At 34.6% G+C, this 18690-nt stretch overlaps 3 protein-coding genes across 3 annotated transcripts; all 3 read right to left on the bottom strand.

The window, feature by feature from the left end:
* Positions 1-45: 45 nt before the first annotated feature.
* LOC148930750 (lysine histidine transporter 1-like) lies at positions 46-3918 on the bottom strand. Its single transcript, XM_089068434.1, has 8 exons — positions 3738-3918; positions 3499-3656; positions 2619-3002; positions 1843-2233; positions 1575-1680; positions 585-676; positions 429-497; positions 46-350 (listed from the first exon to the last, which is right to left on the bottom strand). Exons 1-8 carry the CDS (start codon positions 3777-3779, stop codon positions 240-242), a joined length of 1353 nt encoding a protein of 450 aa, XP_088924560.1. The 5' UTR covers positions 3780-3918; the 3' UTR covers positions 46-239.
* Positions 3919-7857: 3939 nt separating this feature from the next.
* Positions 7858-11215, bottom strand: LOC125211960 (uncharacterized). Its single transcript, XM_048111936.2, has 2 exons — positions 10288-11215; positions 7858-8127 (listed from the first exon to the last, which is right to left on the bottom strand). Exon 1 carries the CDS (start codon positions 11119-11121, stop codon positions 10300-10302), a length of 822 nt encoding a protein of 273 aa, XP_047967893.1. The 5' UTR covers positions 11122-11215; the 3' UTR covers positions 7858-8127; positions 10288-10299.
* Positions 11216-14438: 3223 nt separating this feature from the next.
* LOC125210457 (COP9 signalosome complex subunit 3) lies at positions 14439-18172 on the bottom strand. Its single transcript, XM_048110011.2, has 11 exons — positions 17909-18172; positions 17268-17383; positions 16940-17186; positions 16790-16847; positions 16611-16700; positions 16132-16197; positions 15436-15525; positions 15177-15335; positions 14964-15085; positions 14744-14816; positions 14439-14670 (listed from the first exon to the last, which is right to left on the bottom strand). Exons 1-11 carry the CDS (start codon positions 18103-18105, stop codon positions 14602-14604), a joined length of 1287 nt encoding a protein of 428 aa, XP_047965968.2. The 5' UTR covers positions 18106-18172; the 3' UTR covers positions 14439-14601.
* Between the last annotated feature and the right edge of the window lie 518 nt (positions 18173-18690).

Below are 18690 nucleotides of genomic sequence, written 5' to 3'. Positions count from 1 at the left end.
AACATCGGACGTTGACTTCCCATTTATTATTGCATGCCATACTCATCAGTTAAATATTTTAATATATAAATAATAGAAAATATGTCATCTTTATGATGTACAACATTTGACCTCATCAATAAAAGTGACATAGGAAGCTGGTATATGACTTATCCTTCAAGCATTTTTCAATTTAAGAAAATACAATGTAATTAATTTAACCAATTTATGGAAAACTACACATACATAGCTATGGAGTGTTAATCATCCAAATCATGGTAGAATTTATAATCTTTAGCTTGAATAATAACCTGCCTGAGCCCTCCAATTGGTCCAACTATCATCAACAGGACACCAAATATTATGCAAAACTGAAATTTCACAAACCAAATTAATTAATTAAATTGAAAATTTCAAGAAATTAAATAATTGGATATGAATATGCATACCCAAGAGGCCAACCAAGAGAAGGTCAACATTCTTGGCTTGTGAACCTTAAGCCATACAATACAAGGAAGCTGCAAAAATATTAAAAAATTATCATGTCACGTCTTTGGAGTTAGGTGTGAATTTAATTATAATTATATAAGGAGTTATTATCTTACAAAATATGTGGTTGGAGCAAATCCAAATCCTCCAAAAAATCCAAGAAGCGCATTGAAGAAGGGAAATGTTATGGCAATAAAAGTTGTGAAAGCTGAAAAAAAAAAACAATACAAAAGTCATCACATGTAAAAAAAATTACTATATACTATAAACAATCCATTCGTCCTAATTTAAAAGTCTCTATTTTGTCATTTTGATAGATTCTAACGAACTAAAAAGGCCCAACCTACTTCTCTTAATATAAAGGTCGCATTCCACTTGTATTTTATTACTCTCTCCGTCCCACTTAAGATGACATGTTTTCCTTGTTAGTTTGTCTCAACTAAAATCACGCATTTCCTTTTTTTGGAAACTTTCTCTCTCCAATTAATACACACAACCACTTTTTCTTACTCTTATTAAAATATTCATCTTTCTTTCTCTCTCTATTTTAATATCCACACCCACTTTTTCTCTCTCCAATTAAACACATTAATTAATAACTCCTAAAATCTCGTGTCGGCCAAGGAATGTGTCATCTTAGCCGGAACGAAGGAAGTAGAAAACAGAGTATATAAAAGTGAGATCAATCACAACTGAGTGTGTACAGTGTACCATTGATTCGAATAAATTGCAAGTCTTGAAGTCATTTTTTTCTCGTTCAATATGCATTTCTTCAGCCAAAATCCTCCAAAGACTCTAATTATGATGTATTTAACATAATATGATTAAAAAAAAAAAAAGACAAAGTCGTTCTAGTTAAAATAACATCAAAATTGATTTTGTACCATCAATACCAAAATCTACAACTTACTCTTCTCGTATTAGGATGTGTGTAAATTGTAACATAGTACCATGACTAAAGAACAATATTACGTATTTATTTATGTCATTGCACATTAAACTAATTCCTTAAAATTCGTATCAAGTCAATCTAAAACTCTAAGTTTAGACGGAGGGATTAAATTAACAAGACAAGATGAGTAGTTTATCATAAAAATAAAACTCACCAACATAACTATTCCTTGAGATAAATCGCATATACCAAGTTGGCTTCAACTTGAGCTTCTTTGTTAGCAAAGCTTCTATCATGTCAAAAACTGGCATTGCATATAACTGCACATATATATCACTCCAATTTTAATCATATGATACTAAATATTTCCTTTGTCACACTTTATTTGATATATTTTCTTTTTAATGTATTTCTTAGATCGAATTTATTTTATTCTTTTTTAACTTAATTCACAAAATAACACTGATTGAGACGTAACTAACCTGATAGCTTCCAACAAGATGAATGACAACAAACATGTTAGCCATGGCAATGAGCCATCTAGGTTTGTTCAAAGTTGTGAGGATGTTTTCATCGACTTTATTACCAAAAACCCAGAATCCAATTATAGCAACAGGGAAGTAGCATAAGGCGACGATGATGTAAGCGACGATAACCCCCTTCCACATAGGTCTCCTCGAAGGGTTCTGTGGTGTGGATGGCATAGTAGCTTGGATCTCCATCACCACGTTGTGCCCTCCGTAGGCGAACGCCACGCTCCCAAGCGCGTTGAAGAAGTCAAACATGCTTCCGGGCATCGTAGATCTGTAACCATACTCCACTTTCTCTTGAACTCCTCTCTCGATCGAAGCTCCCCATGCCACCGTCGAATAACTGCAACAAAGTGGATTCGAATTTGAGATCTTTGAATTTAGGTATTAATGTACAGGTCAAATAGGAAAATTTATCCCATGAGAGAAGCCTATGAGATCAAAGTGGACCCGAACCTGAGATCTTAATGCTATAAATAAAGTGGATTCGAATTTGCAGTCAGAGTGGACTCAAACATGATTTCTTAGTGTTAGACCATCCCCAATGGTATACTAAAACCTAAAAGGGGATACGTAATTAGCTCCAATGGTACTCCAAAACCAGCTTCATTTTTGGGTTTTAAGTAAAAAATACCTATTTTTAGGTTTACACTAAAACCAAATTAAAAACATGTTCAAATTTTGTGAGTAAAAAAAGCATAGCTACTGTAGGTTGAGTTGTTGTGTACCTTATGGACATGACGGCAGCGGCGAGGGAGACACCGGAGATGGAGTTGAAGCTGGGGAGCTGGGAGAGGATGAAGTGAACCGACGAAAAGATGAGTATGCAATAAGTGAGGCTAAGTTTATTGCATCCGGGACAAACCAAATGATGGAAGTTTTGGAGGGACGTGCCGCCGGTGATGAGGTAAACAATGTTCAGTCCTGCGAGGACTACGAGCTGGATGGGGACAATGATCCAGAGGCCCAGCTTCTGGCCGAAGGCGTGCTGCCCGAGCTCGTGGTATCGGTCAAAGCGTCTCCCTGGCACGAGCTCGTGCATCTCCACCATCTGCCACAGCGAGTAGAGCGTCACGAGCCAGGAGAGCGTTAGGAAAAAGACGCCCGGGCCCCTGATCATCAGTGCCAAAATGGTCAAAGCTATGAACTGGCGAGCAGAGTCCACCAAAAATAGTGACAATTCGAATAATAAAAGATTAAAAAAATGTTGAAATCCAAGAACCAGCGAGTAGAGTCAACCAAAAACCATGAGAATCCAAACAACAGAAGATTAACAACCAAAGGAAATTATCGTCGTTCGTGATGAGTGTAAAAATGCTCAATGCCATGAAGTGACAAGCAAAGCTCACAAAAGCGATGATATTCCAAATAACAAAAGATTAACGCAGCACATCAAAATAGATATGTACACAATACAAAAACTAGCTAACAATTATAAGTATAAAAATGCTCAAAACCAAGAACTGGCCAATAAAGTTTAAGAAATTTTAACAAAACATACCAAAAAGAGCAAAAGATGATAAATACACAATATAGTTAACAAACAGCCATATTCAAAAACTAGATAAGAAACAGCTTAGTCGTTGCCATCATCATCGCCGTCGTTACCATCCGAGTTGGGACATGGCGTAGGGGAGGCTGAGAACTCCCGCGCCAACCATGGCGGTAACGTTGTGGAAAGCCGAGAACCACCATTTAGCTGTCCGGGAGGAGGTGATCGGGAGCCAATCGTCGATCGCCCTCTGCTCGGCCAGCCGCTCATCCGCCTGCAATTTTACATTTCTTTTTAGAATTTGAAGGAACAATCATTTCTATTTCTATTTCTATTTCTATGAAACATGACTTACATCATCGTTCTTGCCATAGATTGGAGTTTGATCAGCCTCCATAGTTGACTGATGATTAGAGGAGAAAATAGGATTAAATAAAAACCTCACGACTTGTAGTTGTTGATGTTTAAGAAATGTCCCAAAATAATAAATCTCTCTCTCTTGGATTTGTGAGGAAATCCACTAATGGTCCAATAAAATAGTATACTACGTTCATCAGATGCTAGCTACGCGCAATTTTTGTTTCTGCTAGTCCCAAATTACTTTTATTGTTTCTATTTTAAGTAAAAATTGGAGTATTTGATTATTAAGATTGTAATGTTCTCTTATTGCGCGTAAAAGACTAATTTAATTACACTAATTATTTAATACTAAATTTATGAACTAAAATGAGAAGTGCAATTAGCATAAAATTTTTTTCAGTTTTTTATAAAGTTCTAGAAGTATACAAGTAGGACTCACTTTCCACTAACATTTTCCATTTAATTTCTATTGCATTTCATAAAACTCGTGCCCAAACAGAATTGGCCTTGTATTGGTGAATGGAGGGAGTAAACTTTTTCACCGGAAAGCTGTGACAACTTTGTTGGGTTATTTTTCCATGTCAAAAGAGAGACAGAAATTTCTTTTTTAAGAAAAAGATAATTTATATGTAGCTCCGTATTTTTCTCACTATTATAGCCTCCTAATTAAAAAAATCAATTAGTACAAATATTAGGATTTTTATTGTTTTGTATCATACAGGCTATAGCCCCTAGATTAATTCTTTTTAGATAATAACTCATTACTATTATTGTTATAATTATCTATAGCCCTTCATAACTAATTAAAAAAAGCTTAGGCTCTATAAATTTTATTCGACGATGCGGCTTAAGTGTATGTAACATATTTTCTCTTATTGGACACATTAAATCCACATATTGGCCCTTCAATCTTATGGGCTTTCATTAATAATTTTTGCAGCCCACTCTCTCTTAGGCCCAAGTACGAAAAAGTTCTTTGTTTGAATCTATTAATTGAATATCATACCAATCAATGATTAGTGATAACAAGAACTCAATCATTAACAAGAACTCAATCATTCTTAAGCTAGAGAATCGATTATTGACATCGGATAAATAGCTGCAAATTCTTGAACCAGTTATTCCAACCTGAAATATCTATAAATAAATAGACGAATTAGTTTTTAAGCCCGGTGATGAATAACCTGATTATAAACCAAAAAATAAATAAAAAATGAGTGACTATATTAATCAAGTTACTTTCTAGTTTCTAATTTTAATTTAGCAGATTTGGTCAAATTTCGATATGTTCTGCAATTTTAAAAACCAGTCAAAAAAAGTTATGAATATTGAACTTTTAGCAATCATTCAACGACTAACTTTTTTTTTTTGTGAAATTATGTATAATAGTATAAAACTTGAGAAATCATACGTTGATGTCACTGCCGATGGAGTTAAACGATTTCGTCTATTCATAACATAAACTATCGCCGTTCGATTGATTTACAACACTTACACATTAACCTTATTTTCTTGTCGTATGATAAACATGAGTAGATCAAAACTTTATACTCCCTCTATTCACAAAAAATAGAGAACAATTACTAATTTTGGTCGTCCATAAAAAATAGAGTATATTCATTTAAGAAAAGTTTTCAACAAATAATAACCCTACACATTATTTCACTAACACTACTTCTCACTTACTTTTTCTACTTCTCTCTAAAGTACTCCCTTCGTCCCCTATTAAGAGTCACACTTTGACCGGGCACGGGTTTTAAGAAATGTAAAGAAAAGTTGATTGAAAAAGTTAGTGGAATGTGAGATCCATTTTTTTATATTGGTTTTATAATAAAATGTGAGTGAATTGAGTTAGTGGAATGTGGGACCTACTTACTATTTATGGTAAAAATGAAGTGTGACTCTTAATTGGGAACAGACCGAAATGAAAAAGTGTGACTCTTAATCGGGGACGGAGGGAGTACTTTTTTCCCTTCTCTCTTACTTTACCAATTCTGCATTAAAACTCGTGTCATACACAAATTGCTCTATTTTTTTGTGGACGGAGGGAGTATTTTTTTTCCAATTGATCTTGTTTTGAAACAACCTCATAAACTGTACTAGTTGTATTAGTATGATTCTCTAGCAAATTTTTACTTAATAGCATCTCCGGTGGCGCCCTTCCCACTAGGACTTTCACTAGGACTTCTCACAAAAACCTCTTGCCACGTCACTAGGACTTCCCACTAGGACTTTCCATCCTACTGCACAATATAGGACTTCCACTAGGACTTCCCGCAATAAAATAAAATCACAATTATTCAATTTATATGTTTCAAATTTATGAAATTTAACCGTATTTATAGAGTTTCAAAAAAAAAATTAAATTTTAACTCGGACGTCCGACCCCCTCCACAATGGCGGACGTCGCGAGGATATCCGAGGACATCCGACGGGCTAATGGGATGGGCGTGTCCGACCTTTTGCTCCACAATGGCTGACGTCGGATAGAACTTCCGCGACGTCCTACGATGGAGATGCTCTAATAATTTTCTTGATATTTTAATTAGGTGGATGTAGTAGATATTTGTGGGTCCATTAAAAGACATCGTATCTAGATGAGAGAAATATTGGATTGGCTGTAAGAAACTGACCAATTGGAAGACGGACACATGGCAAAGCACTTGTAATAGTTTGGGTAAACAAAAATGATAGTGAAAGGTACTTTAAAGATTCATTCGCCGCGTGGCATCTATTTAAGATAATAATGATATCTACTAAATTATTGTTTAATTTAATGTCACATTACTCCATTACAGATCTCCCCATTACACGTGGATGTTAGTTGTTGGGTGACGTCTTGTCGGACTATATGTGTCCAAAGTAGGTTGGATATTTTAGTAACTTGTTATGCTTCGATTCAAATTTTACTCCCTCCGTTCTATAGTAATAAAATTATTTTATTATTTTGGTACGCTCTATAGTAATAATAGAATCATTTTTCTTTTTAATAAAAATAAAAACATTTTTCTACATCTACTTTATTTTCTCTTACATTTTCCTCTCTTCATTTTTCGACTTTTTTTTATTTTCCACTTTATTCTCCCTTTACTTAACTCACATAACACAATTTTTCTTAATCTCCGTATCGAAAAGAAACGTCTCCATAACTATAAAACGGAGGGAATAGTAATTTTGGATGTGAATTTTGTATTGATAAAGCCTCCTGATTAATTTCTACTTTCTACAATCCATGCTTTTACACAAGATTTTAAAAAGTAGTACTATCTGAAGATTTAAGTGAATAGAGAGATAAAGTACTAGTAGATGATTATGGAATATTATAAAATTTAATATTGCCAAAAGAATTTTAAAAATTACACAAGATTTAGAAGTACTAATGTTTAAGGATTTAAGTGAATAGAGAATAGAGTAGAGGATATGAAATATAAAATAAAATCAATTTTGCCAAATGAATAAACGAATTATTTAGATTAAACCATTATGGAAAGGAATATGAACCGAATAATTTAAAAGGAAAAAGTATTAGTAGTATTACTTAGGAATTTCTATGATTTTTCCCCTTCAAACTTAATGCTCTATAAAAAAAATCATTTAGTATAAAGCCTTTATAAAGGTTTGATAACCAATCACAAGGCCATTATATATAGTAGCTGAGTTGCTAACAATATAAAATAATAAAATGAGTAACTCTCTTGCGTCTCTACGTGGAACTTTCAAATTTACAATCATAATATTTTCATTTTTATTGAAATATAATTATAAATAGCTTTGTCAAATCTAGATAAGAACCGACAGTTCTCATTGGGTAGAGCCAACAAGTCAGCATTTTGGCTGGTAAGATTGCCTTATCGTAATCGAAAACATTTCCACGTAATACTTTGAAAAAAAAATATAGAATTAAATAATCACATATTAAAATCAATTTTCTATACTATTGTTAATCCACTTAACTCATTATTTATTTATTTAGTAATCTTTGAGCTAAAAAAATGCTTCAATGCAAATGGAACGAAAGGAGTACTATATTTTAGATTTCGATCAGACATACGACCATTCGTTCATTGTACACAATCCTGCAATAGATGATGCAACTCAACATAGATAGTTGTAAATTAGTGAATGGCCTTTGAACTCAAAGAAGAAGCAAATAAAGTGAAATGAGCCGGTTTGGCATTTCACTAAGATACATTTCAAGTCATTGTCATTGCATTATCCTAACCTTTTTCATAATAATAATCCTCTCAAAGGATAATATTACAATAACAACCTTTGCGTATTTTACATACACACACTGCTTTAGCAGAACAAAGGCTTATTTACAACTTACTCTTGCAACGGTGTATCTTGGTCATCGCTCAGCTACAAACTACACCATCGCCTGACTGTTTAAAAAATCGAGATAAAACGATATTTAGTGAGTTAAATAAAAAGAGAATAAAGTAGATAAATGAACAAAATAAAGTAAGAGTGAAAGTAAATAGTTAATTGAATAAAGAATAAAGTGGAGTAAAAGATATTAAATGTGTTGATTTAGTTACTAAGTACGTAATTAATTTAGCCTATCCTCAAACTGAAACAAAACAACAAAACATGAACATAACTATTAAGGGAATATTATATTATTCCAAGCTTAAATTTTTCCCTAATTTTCACATAGAAAAGTTTCCCATGCAAGAAGTAAACAAGCAATATAGTTCATGCAGGATCTACATAAGCATTAAAAAACAACATTATTGTAGTAGTAACATATAAAAAGTATTAATATAAGGGTAAAAGTTTCTACGTACCAGATAGATACATGCATGCATGCAAAAATAAAATAAAAAAATAAATAACAAGATATTGAAGAGTTTTAAGAGAAACTAGTAATATTTTTTGTTTTTTGAGTAGTAGATTTTGGTTGTCCAAATTTTGTGTTTTCGACCATGAACATTTTGTTAGTTTCATGCTCTTAAATATCTACAATTATGATACTGTATATATTTATATCACTATTGTTCATGTTTCATGCAAAGCATGCATGGGCACAGGACAAACGATAAAACTATCTCGGAAGAAGAATTATTGTACTCTTAAACATCTTGTGTAATGAAGATCATGAATGTAATTCTTACTTCCAAATAATTGCACTTTAAATTTTGGATTATTCCTAAGAAATATTCTTACACCATTTTTTGGAACTCAAGAAAAGACCTCATGTCCACAAAAGATAGTCTCACGAGTTTTAAGTCACATTGGTAAATATATCATGGTGATATTATTAGTGAAGAAAGGGATAGTCGTACGAGTTTTATGACGCGTAGGTAAATATATCTTGGTGCTATTTATGAGTGAAAAGAAAGGGATATAGTCATACGAGTTTTATGATGCGTAGGTAAATATATCTTGGTGCTACTATGAGTGAAAAGAAAGGGATAGTCGTACGAGTTTTAAGACACATATGTAAATGTATCATGGTGCTATTATTAGTGAAGAAGGGGATAGTTGTACGAGTTTTATGACATCTATGTAAATATATCGTGATGTTATTATTAGTAAAGAAGGGGATAGTCGTACGAGTTATAAGACACATAGGTAAAGATATCGTGATGCTATTATGAGAGAAGAAAGGGGTAGTAGTACGAGTGTGAAGACACATAGGTAAATATACCATGGTGCTATTGTTATTAGTGAAGAAAGGGATAGTCGTACGAGTTTTAAGACACATAGGTAAATATATTGTGGTGCTATTATTAGTGACGAAAGGATTATTTGTACGAGTTATAAGACACGTAGCTAATATATCGTGAAGGTATTAAGAGAGAAGAAAGAGATAGTCCACGAGTTTTAAGACACGTAACTAATATATCGTGATGGCATTATGAGAGAAGGAAGAGATAAGACACATAGGTAAATATACAGTGATGGAGTGAAGAAAGAGACCCATGCTAGTCATAGGGTTAAACTATAAATCATACTAATTATTTGTAAAAATATTGGACTATATGTGGTGGAAAATTGATTAGTTGAATATGTTGAAGTTAATATATTATAGATTACTGTATATAAATGAAATAGTATATGAATATTTTTTATGGAGATAGAAAAGTTAGGACTATAACAATACCAACTAAGTGCAAAAGCATCCAATGATATGAATATCATTTTTAACTAAGCTAAAGTTTAGGTTAATCCTGATATATGTATTTTTTTTTTTTAATATAAAAAAGGTGGGGTTTTGACTTTATATGAAATTTAGGTTTGTTATGTGAAATATGCCCCTTCTGGACTTATGCAAAGATTTACTTGAATGTGTGTGCTTTTGGAATCAACTGTTTATTAGAATATTTTGTCACATTTAATCATATACACATAAAAGGAATAATAGAAAGGGTTGATGTGAAGTGTTATTGAAAAGCAAATGATATGAATTTTTTTTCTTTTTCTGGATAAGTATCATGTATGAGCAAATGAAGTCAATCAGGATAAGTGGCAGATAATTAAAGACTAAATTAGAAAAATAGATTTATGTTATGAATTAGAGAAATTAATTGTTAAATCACCTGGAAAAATCCTCAGAAGCCTAAACTGAGGGCGGTATTGACGTCCAATTTCCATGCAAATCCGGCAAATTCCATTCTCCAAACATCGCACGGCACAATTTTATTCCACTTTTGCCCCTGGCCGTTCTGTTGAGTGACCCTAACTCTGCATGCAAACGAGGGGCAAAAATGGGGCAAATCCTCCTTCACCACCAGCCACACCAAAACCCCCTTCTTCTCCGCCTCCGCGGCGCCGGCTTCGTCGTCCGCGGCCACCATTCTCTTATACGCGGCGTTCATCCAGATCACGTTGTTCGTGTGATCCGATATGAATCCAGGACACGTGTCCCTCTCCAGATTGTGAATCCTCTCCTCATCCGAAAATCCTAACCCTAACTCCGTCAACTTCTCCGTCACCGTCACGCCTTCCACCACGATCCACGTCGCTATCACAGATCCGCCTCCGTAACCGCTCAGATCCGCTTTCCTCCGCCCTCCTCCATCCAGATCTCTCCACCTCATCTCGCTCTCACCGCCTCCAGATCCATCTCCGAGGAGCTGGAGAGTGACCGCTCGCTTCTGCGGCGGCGGAGCGTCGTCGACGGCGGATCTCTCCGGCGGCGACGGCGGATTTCCTCCCTCCGGAACCTTGCTCTTATTACACCTCCGCTTACGAATCCTGACGTACTTCCGTTTCACCCTCCTGCCGGCGAGATCTCGCTTCGCCGGATCCGGCGCGGCGGATCCGGCGTCCTCGCCGGCCGGCTTCGGCGCGATCGGCCGGAATCGGAGCATTATCCGGCTCAGAACAGTCGGATTATTACTATCAACGGATCTATCCGTCCAGCGGCGCATCGATGGAGCTAGAATTCGTCAATTTACGGCGATCATGTGGAAAATTGGAAATCGGAGGAAAAAAGCGGAGAGGAAGGAGGAAAGTTGGTGAAGGAAAGGAGTGACAGGTGTTGGGAATATGAGGGGGAGGGGAGGGAGGGGTGTGATTGGTGGGGAGGGGATTGGCCAATGGGAGAGCGCCATGTGAGGGCGGGTGCAGTAGGGGAGGGAGCAAGGGAGCAGGGCTAGGGGAATAATGGTGCATGGAAAGGTTCCAGAACATGGACACGTGTGCGTTTCGCCTCGCTATTGCTGAAAGTTATGGGTTTTCAGTTATATATGTGTGTGTTTGTGTGTATATTATATGTATAACTATAGGCGGAGGGACACGTGTGGAGATATATATATATATATATATATATATAGAGAGAGAGAGAGAGAGAGAGAGAGAGAGCTTCTTCGTGTAGCGTAGTCACACGCATCACAAGTGAAGTGAAGACTCACTCGCTTTTTTGAGAGAGGGGAGATGCAAAATGGCAGTAGGGGATTATTCACCTTGAATTTAGTTAGAATAAGCTATAAAATTGTACACTTTTGTTCGGATTTAAGTGATGCATTTTATTTTACCTTGACAATTATGTATGAAAGCGGTGTTTAGCGAATTAACTACGAAGATAATAAAGTAGAGTAAGAAATAGACAAGGAAATAAAGTACTCCCTCCGCCACAGGTAAGATGACCTCTTCCTTAGGCGGCACGAAAATTTATTTAACTTTATTTTGTGAGTGAAGTGAAGAGAATAAAATAAAAGAGAGGGAATAAGGTAGAGAGAAAAGTGTTTCCATTTGTAGTAATAAGTTAATTTTGATTGAGATAAACTAAAAAGGAAAGTGGGTCATCTTCAATGGGACAGAAGGAGTACGAGAAAGAATCTAGCTAGAATAGAGATAGTAAAAGTTAATTTATGTTGAAATAGGAACCATTTCCCTTAGTTTTTTGTTTGTAGTTCGAAATATGCATCGCATGCCTTCGGATAGAAGGAGTATATATTTGTGTTGAAGCTCTCAAAGCGATACATTCTTGTTAGGTGTAGGATTTCATGTAGTGCTTGTTAATTTATACTATGTTTAAGTGGAAAAATAATAAAATACTATAAAATAAAATAAAATAAAATTATAAGTTTTTTTTTAGAAATATGTCAGTGAATATCTTATGTGTATCATAAACAAGAATATTGAGAAAAACCTAAAATTTGGTAGTGATTCTTTTGTCCATTACAAGCTTAATTTTTTGTACATAATGAAGTGAGATGACCACGGATGGGGAAAGTAGTTTAGTATTAGGGCAAAGAACAAGATTGTGATTTGTTGTGGTTCTATAGCGTATATTTATTGGTGGAGTAGAAAGAACAAAGTGTGCCCACATTAGAATTTTAATCTAAATTTGGTTACAAACCCACTAATCATGGGCATTTTATAATCACAAAAGTTAAACCAAAAGGAATTTGCATTCACGATAAGGATAAAATACAAAAAAGCTTGATATTATTTTTCAACTTTTCATTAAATGAATAATTAAACGATGTTGTTTTAGGTTTTTTCATATTTTGTTCACTCAGCGCAAACTAATTTTATTATGTGGAACTGTGAAATTATTATTCACTCCATCTCAATTTAAGTGAGCAAGTGAGTCTATTTATTTTTAAGATATCATAGCTTAAGTGATGTTAGTGATGTAAAATTTTTTGAAATAAGTAAACTCACTTCTCTCATACTTTATTCTCATATCTCTTTTACTTTAGTTTCTATCTTACTTTATTCTACTTTACTTTCTTTCTATTTTCTATTTTATTCTTTTCCTATTTTAAATATTACTCTTTCCGTCCCACTTTAGCAATTCCGATTTATCATTTTTTTATCACACTTTAGAAGTCCCAGTTAGAATATCTCATAAATATTATTATAGGCTTCACATTTCACTAACATTCTACTCACATTTCACTATCTTTTCTCACCAAATTTTCTTTACATTTCTTTAAATTCTGTGTCTAACTCAAATGAAACTCCTAAAATGAGACGGGGGAGTACTACTACTTTTTATTTGAATCATTACGCATAACTACCTTAATACGTATGTTAAAATAGAAATAGATCTCACTAAGGATGGAGGGTTTTTTGTTTTAATTCATCTCCAGTTCTATTTTTGATAATGTTTTACTACAACATATTACCCCTACTAATGTGAGTATGTGATTCACACATTTAACTACCATTGCTTTAATTATTTAAGTTTTTTCTTCTAATTGAGCATTACAATCTCATTTCATCGTCAAAACTATTTTTAGAAGTCATCTGATCTATGGCTCTGTCCGTACACATCTTGATGAATTTTAGATGATTGGGCCCACGGGAGTGGAGGCATATCTCAAGTGAAATGAAAGAAAGCATTTGATTGGGTGAGTACAATTGACCAGCTCGAAGTCGGACATCTGTCCTGTCCCAACCACTTTGATTTATGGAATTTGAAATAGACGCGTGGCGAATTAGAATGCTTGGATTTAAGCCACGTGAATGGTTGGATGACGTTTTGTCGGACTAAATATGCAATGTGGGCCCGCCGAATACATACTGCACTTATTTAGACACACATGTTTTTCACTTCCACCAGCCTGTATCAGATTTTAGAATTATTATTTTTTTTAATCATGAATTTTATTTTTATGTATTACTTCTTTCGTTTACCCACTTTTTTTTAATGTCTCCACTTTTTTTTAATGTCTCAATCAAGATGACTTATTATTAAAATTGAAAAAACTGCATAAAATCTCGTACCGTCCAAAAAATGAATCATCTTTAAAAGTACCGTTAAAGTCTTGGCAGATATTTGGTGATTTTGATTTTTTAAATTGATTGAAAATCTAGTGAGACCACTCATTGATTATCACTACAACTTAATTTCTTTAATGATGCTAACCAACCAGTCAGAGTGTACAAGGTCTCTTAAGATTTGTTTAGGTTTAAATTTTTTTACAATAAAATTCCGAATTTTAGATTTTAATTATAAATTATTAAAACTAGACAATTAAGTATAAGTATTTGAGTATTAATTAGAAATAGTCCGCAAATACATATGCAATGATTCATAAATCTCTTAAAAACATTATTCCCATATATATACCCCACTTCTAGGTTTTTTTATTAGTTTATTTTTGTACTTAATTTTTTAGTTTTAATAAACTTCATATTTTTTTTATAATTCACACAAATTTACGAAAAATATATAAATATTCATCATTACAAATTATATGAAATAATTGAAAATAGGACATGATACCAAGAATAGTGAAAGAGATGTGATGAATAATAGATAAGGTTGTGTGGGGCCAACGTTTTCAAAAAGACTCATTCCTAATCCCAGCTTCTACCATAATAAAATGAAAATTTTCTACTAATTCAAAACTCACAAGTCATTTGAAGCGCCATGTTTTTCCTTTTCACCTTCCTCATAGGTTGAATTTAGAAGGAACGGTGTCGAAATCGTCGTAATCAAATCTCTGCCGCTCCCTCCCAACCTGAATAGGCAAAACTGCCAAATAAGCAGATGCAGTTTGGTCTCGTACGACATAGGAAGAACCGAAAACATACCTTTCCAAGGTAAGACGGGTCGCATGACATAACCTCATTCATGGTCGTTACTTTCTTCGAGAGCATCATAATCCTGAAACAGAGTTTTACCAATTCAGTCATGTCCTACGATCTAGGATATGGAACCGTTTATCTGATACACTTCCTACGCAAATGTGCAGCATTCACATGCTATCGGTTTATACTTTCTTGCTACATGATTTTATAATAACATTCGTACCTCTGGATTGAGAAGTCGAGGCGTTCAATCATCTCACAGGTTTTGTATTGCTCGGGGTCCTCGAGGAATCTAACCATTCCATCCTTCTGGTTGATTGTAGCATAAATGTCACCTTCTTGAATCTATTCCCGGAGATGAATAATAACATCAGATCAAGCCAATAAGTTTCGGGGCTAATTCAAGCAACGTGAGTAAGTCCTGCTTAAAACTTACCATTTGAAGAACATGCATCTCAGCCTCTTTTGCGCTATTCAGTTGAACTGTGTTCGCTATGTCTTGGAGGGAGAGAGTTAGGTATGTCTGAGTCAACCTCTGAATATTGCGTTTATACATGGATGACACGACTTGCTTCACCAACCCAAGATTATTGTCCTGGAAGTTGAAAAAAATCTTGCATCAGACTCAGAATCGAAGCACCAGAGTGAAGAACTTCGATGCGATTATGAATTTAAATGCAATGAAAAAGGCTTACGCTTTCAAACTTGTCCTTGTTTATCTGCACATAATTCTCAACCTCTGATACTTTGCCGGTACTATAGCTATTTACCAACTCAAGGTAAGGCTGCTCATAAACAAAATCACACAAATGAGTGAATTTAACAACTAAAAGTAAGCGGGAAAACTAACATGAAAAAGGCACAAGGAACATATGTTATTGAGAAAGAGCTCAGAAGAATGAAGCAATAACAGAGAATGGAAAATAAAATTGACCATATAAAGCTCCAGTTACAAAAACCCCAGAGTCCCTCCCATTGCTTGGAGAAAGTTGATAAAGCCAGATCCAGACATACATGAAGCAACCTATCACGACAAGCTGGAGCATAACTGATTTTTGCTATACTGCTAGTCGGTTCAAATTCTAAGTCAACGAATTACTCATTAGGTCAGATAACTGCATTGTGTTGGCTTTAATAAGCATTGGTGTCATGTACTGTAGTAATCATTTTCTCTTTTCTACATAAGTCATGTAGTAATCCTTGACTGCAGAACATTCCAAGTTTATCAAACCCAGAAAAGTATGTTTGTAAATAGTTTCAGAAACATGAATGTGAATGCAGTTGCAGTAATAAACTAAAATGCTTTTAACCAAGTAAAGGGCAGCAAACACTAAATGAACACAACATCTGATGCCCTAGTAGTAAGGTATAGCTGATTTTCTGAAAAATACCTGAGAGAAATTCTTCAGATTCCTTTGAGCGGCTGATGAAGTATACTTGGGAAAACTAGTAGCAAACTGACATCAAGATCAAATGCATACATGTGAATAAGTGTAAGAATATCACAGGCTGAAAACAATTATGCTGCCAGAGATGGCTTTTCAAATAAGGCACTTGAAAAAAAATCAAGTGCTAGACTGAAGGGTAATCTATTACAAGAAAGATTCATCAAAATAGTCCCCATGCTGATTATTGAGAATGTGATAGTACTTTCTATACTTTAAAAACCGGATATTTTAAACTAAAACGGAAACTCAGGTTGCAAATTGTAACAAAAAAAAAGGTTATGAAAGCAAAGATAAAAACAATTATCATAGTTTCAGTAGCAAAGTGTATTTTCCCGAATACAGTTGCACAAAACAAAATAAAAATAACAAATATGCATAAAAACAAAGGTACAAGTATAATTTACATCATGCTTCATACATACCTGTCCAAGATGAATGAGAGAAACTAGAATATATTTTTTGTATGCTTCAACTGCTATGGCACTAATAATGGACATAGGTGCAGTTACAACCTAAAAAAACATAGTTAAGGGCAGTGTTACAACACTAGTATATATGTTATATATAAGAATCTAAGTAATAATTATCAAAATATACATACGTTGTGTAAGAGCTCCAAGGCTTTGCGAAACTTCTTTTGTCCTATGCAAATCATACCCCTAATTGTCCCAAAAATCAAATGATGTATCAGTAAGCTTATGTCAATATAGCTTTATAAAACAAGAAAAACAAACAAAAGGTGACAACCTACCCATAATAACAATATAGAAACAGATCACGAGGTTGATCAACCTCAAACACATCATCTTCCAAGACAGAAAGACCAGTTTTATAGCACTTCGACATCAAACATAGAAGCAGAAAGTCAGGATGTAAAGTTGTCAGCTGTTCGGTTGATGACTGAAGCTTGCGTATGGAAGTCAGCAATGGAGCCACACCACGCATGGGATCTTCAAGAAACACGACTTGTTCCTTTAACCTTTTACAGATAGATATAACTGCAAGTCAAGAAGCCACCAAAACTCTCAAAAAATCAGTAAGAAAACATTGAAATATATTCTACACAAAAAAAAGGCTACATTTCTCAGGCGCCAAACGGATTTGATCTGCAGCACACACGTTGATGAACCTGGCTACAGAAAGCACGAGCTCATTCGCTTGATCTTTTGATATTGTACCAGATGTGCAGGCCTCCCTAATACAAAATAAGTTAAAGGAAAAAATATCAAATTAAACAATAGACACAACTTACCTCTATAGTAATTCCTTAATTCATTCTACAAGCTTAACACACTGATAAACCAAACAGCCAGTAGAGAAATTAGAAAACCGACTCTGAGGAAATAATCAGTGCACGAAGCAATGGAACGTTATGCGCAATAAACAAAGACAAAATTTCTTCAAATAATAACACGATTAGACAATTAGAAATTCCTTATTCAATTCTACCAGCTTAACATACTGATAAACCAAACAGCTAGTGGAAACTAGAAACCGATTCTCAACAAATAACTCATCCACAAACAATTGAACGTATAACGCAATAAACAAAGCCAAAATTCATCCTATCAATCACGCGATCAGAGAAAAGAATATGAAATCTCCACCGACAAATACAAACCCTAGCTCATAAATTCCACGGAATTCTCAACAAATTTGAATATTACGCAATTGAAGGTGTTGCCGTATATACGAGTGCAATTAGGGTAGAAATGCTCACAGGATGTAGAGATAGCCGAGAGAGTGAACGGAAGGGTCGAGTTCGGTGAGCAGAGGAGCAAGGCGAGTGGACTCGGTGCGGAGCAAATCATCGCACTGCTTCAAGTAGTTGCGAAGCTGAGTTAAGTCGCCGATGTTGGCGGAGAGGCCTTGGATTTGAGCAACCAGCGATTCTACTGAGTTCATGTTGAGATTCATCAGCTCAAATCTTCTTCCCCCTTGATTTATGTAACTAATTAGTTTCTCTCTCGGTTTGGGCGATGATGATTATTACTACTACTATTATATTAGTATTATAATAAGAATAATAATATTATTATAATTATATTTTAAAAATTAATATTGGGAATACACCATAAAATTGAGTTGGGCTCTTTTCTGGTTTACGCTGGGTTTATTGGGCCGGTTTGAGTTACCCATGTGTTATTTATTTTTAAGTTGAGCCACCCCATTTTAGTTCTGAGTTAGTGCTCCCTCCTTTCCATAATAGAAGTTACATTTGGTGCAAGCATAAATTTTAAGACTATAAATAATAGTAGTAGGTTAGAAAAATAAGTGGAACGTGAAATCCACTTTTTTATACTCCCTCCGTCCGCGAATAGGAGTCCCGTTTCCATTTTAGTCCGTCCATGAATAAGAATTCCGGTTCACTTTTACCATAAATGGTAATAGGGTCCAACCTTCCACTAACTCATTTCACTCACATTTCATTTAAAATTAATATATACAAGTGGGACTCCTATTCCACTAACTTTTTTCCATCACTTTTCATAACATTTCTTA

The sequence above is a fragment of the Salvia hispanica genome, chromosome 3 (genome assembly GCF_029641045.1).
Source record: "Salvia hispanica isolate PSC_SH4W2 chromosome 3, Shi_PSC_v1, whole genome shotgun sequence".
Taxonomy (NCBI): domain Eukaryota; kingdom Viridiplantae; phylum Streptophyta; class Magnoliopsida; order Lamiales; family Lamiaceae; genus Salvia; species Salvia hispanica.
The sequence above is the reverse complement of the archived record's forward strand: the minus strand, read 5'-3'. Positions and strand labels throughout refer to the sequence as shown.

Coding starts and splice junctions, on each gene's coding strand:
- LOC148930750 (XM_089068434.1), bottom strand. CDS start 3,779: ATGGAGGCTGATCAAACTCCAATCTATGGCAAGAACGATGAT. Junction 3,003..3,498: donor GCCATGTCCCAACTCGGATG/GTAACGACGGCG, acceptor ACTGATGATCAG/GGGCCCGGGCGTCTTTTTCC. Junction 677..1,574: donor CTCAAGGAATAGTTATGTTG/GTGAGTTTTATT, acceptor TTTTTTTTTCAG/CTTTCACAACTTTTATTGCC.
- LOC125211960 (XM_048111936.2), bottom strand. CDS start 11,121: ATGCGCCGCTGGACGGATAGATCCGTTGATAGTAATAATCCGACTGTT.
- LOC125210457 (XM_048110011.2), bottom strand. CDS start 18,105: ATGAATCTCAACATGAACTCAGTAGAATCGCTGGTTGCTCAAATCCAA. Junction 15,086..15,176: donor AGATGCATGTTCTTCAAATG/GTAAGTTTTAAG, acceptor CTCCGGGAATAG/ATTCAAGAAGGTGACATTTA. Junction 14,817..14,963: donor CTCGACTTCTCAATCCAGAG/GTACGAATGTTA, acceptor ACTCTGTTTCAG/GATTATGATGCTCTCGAAGA.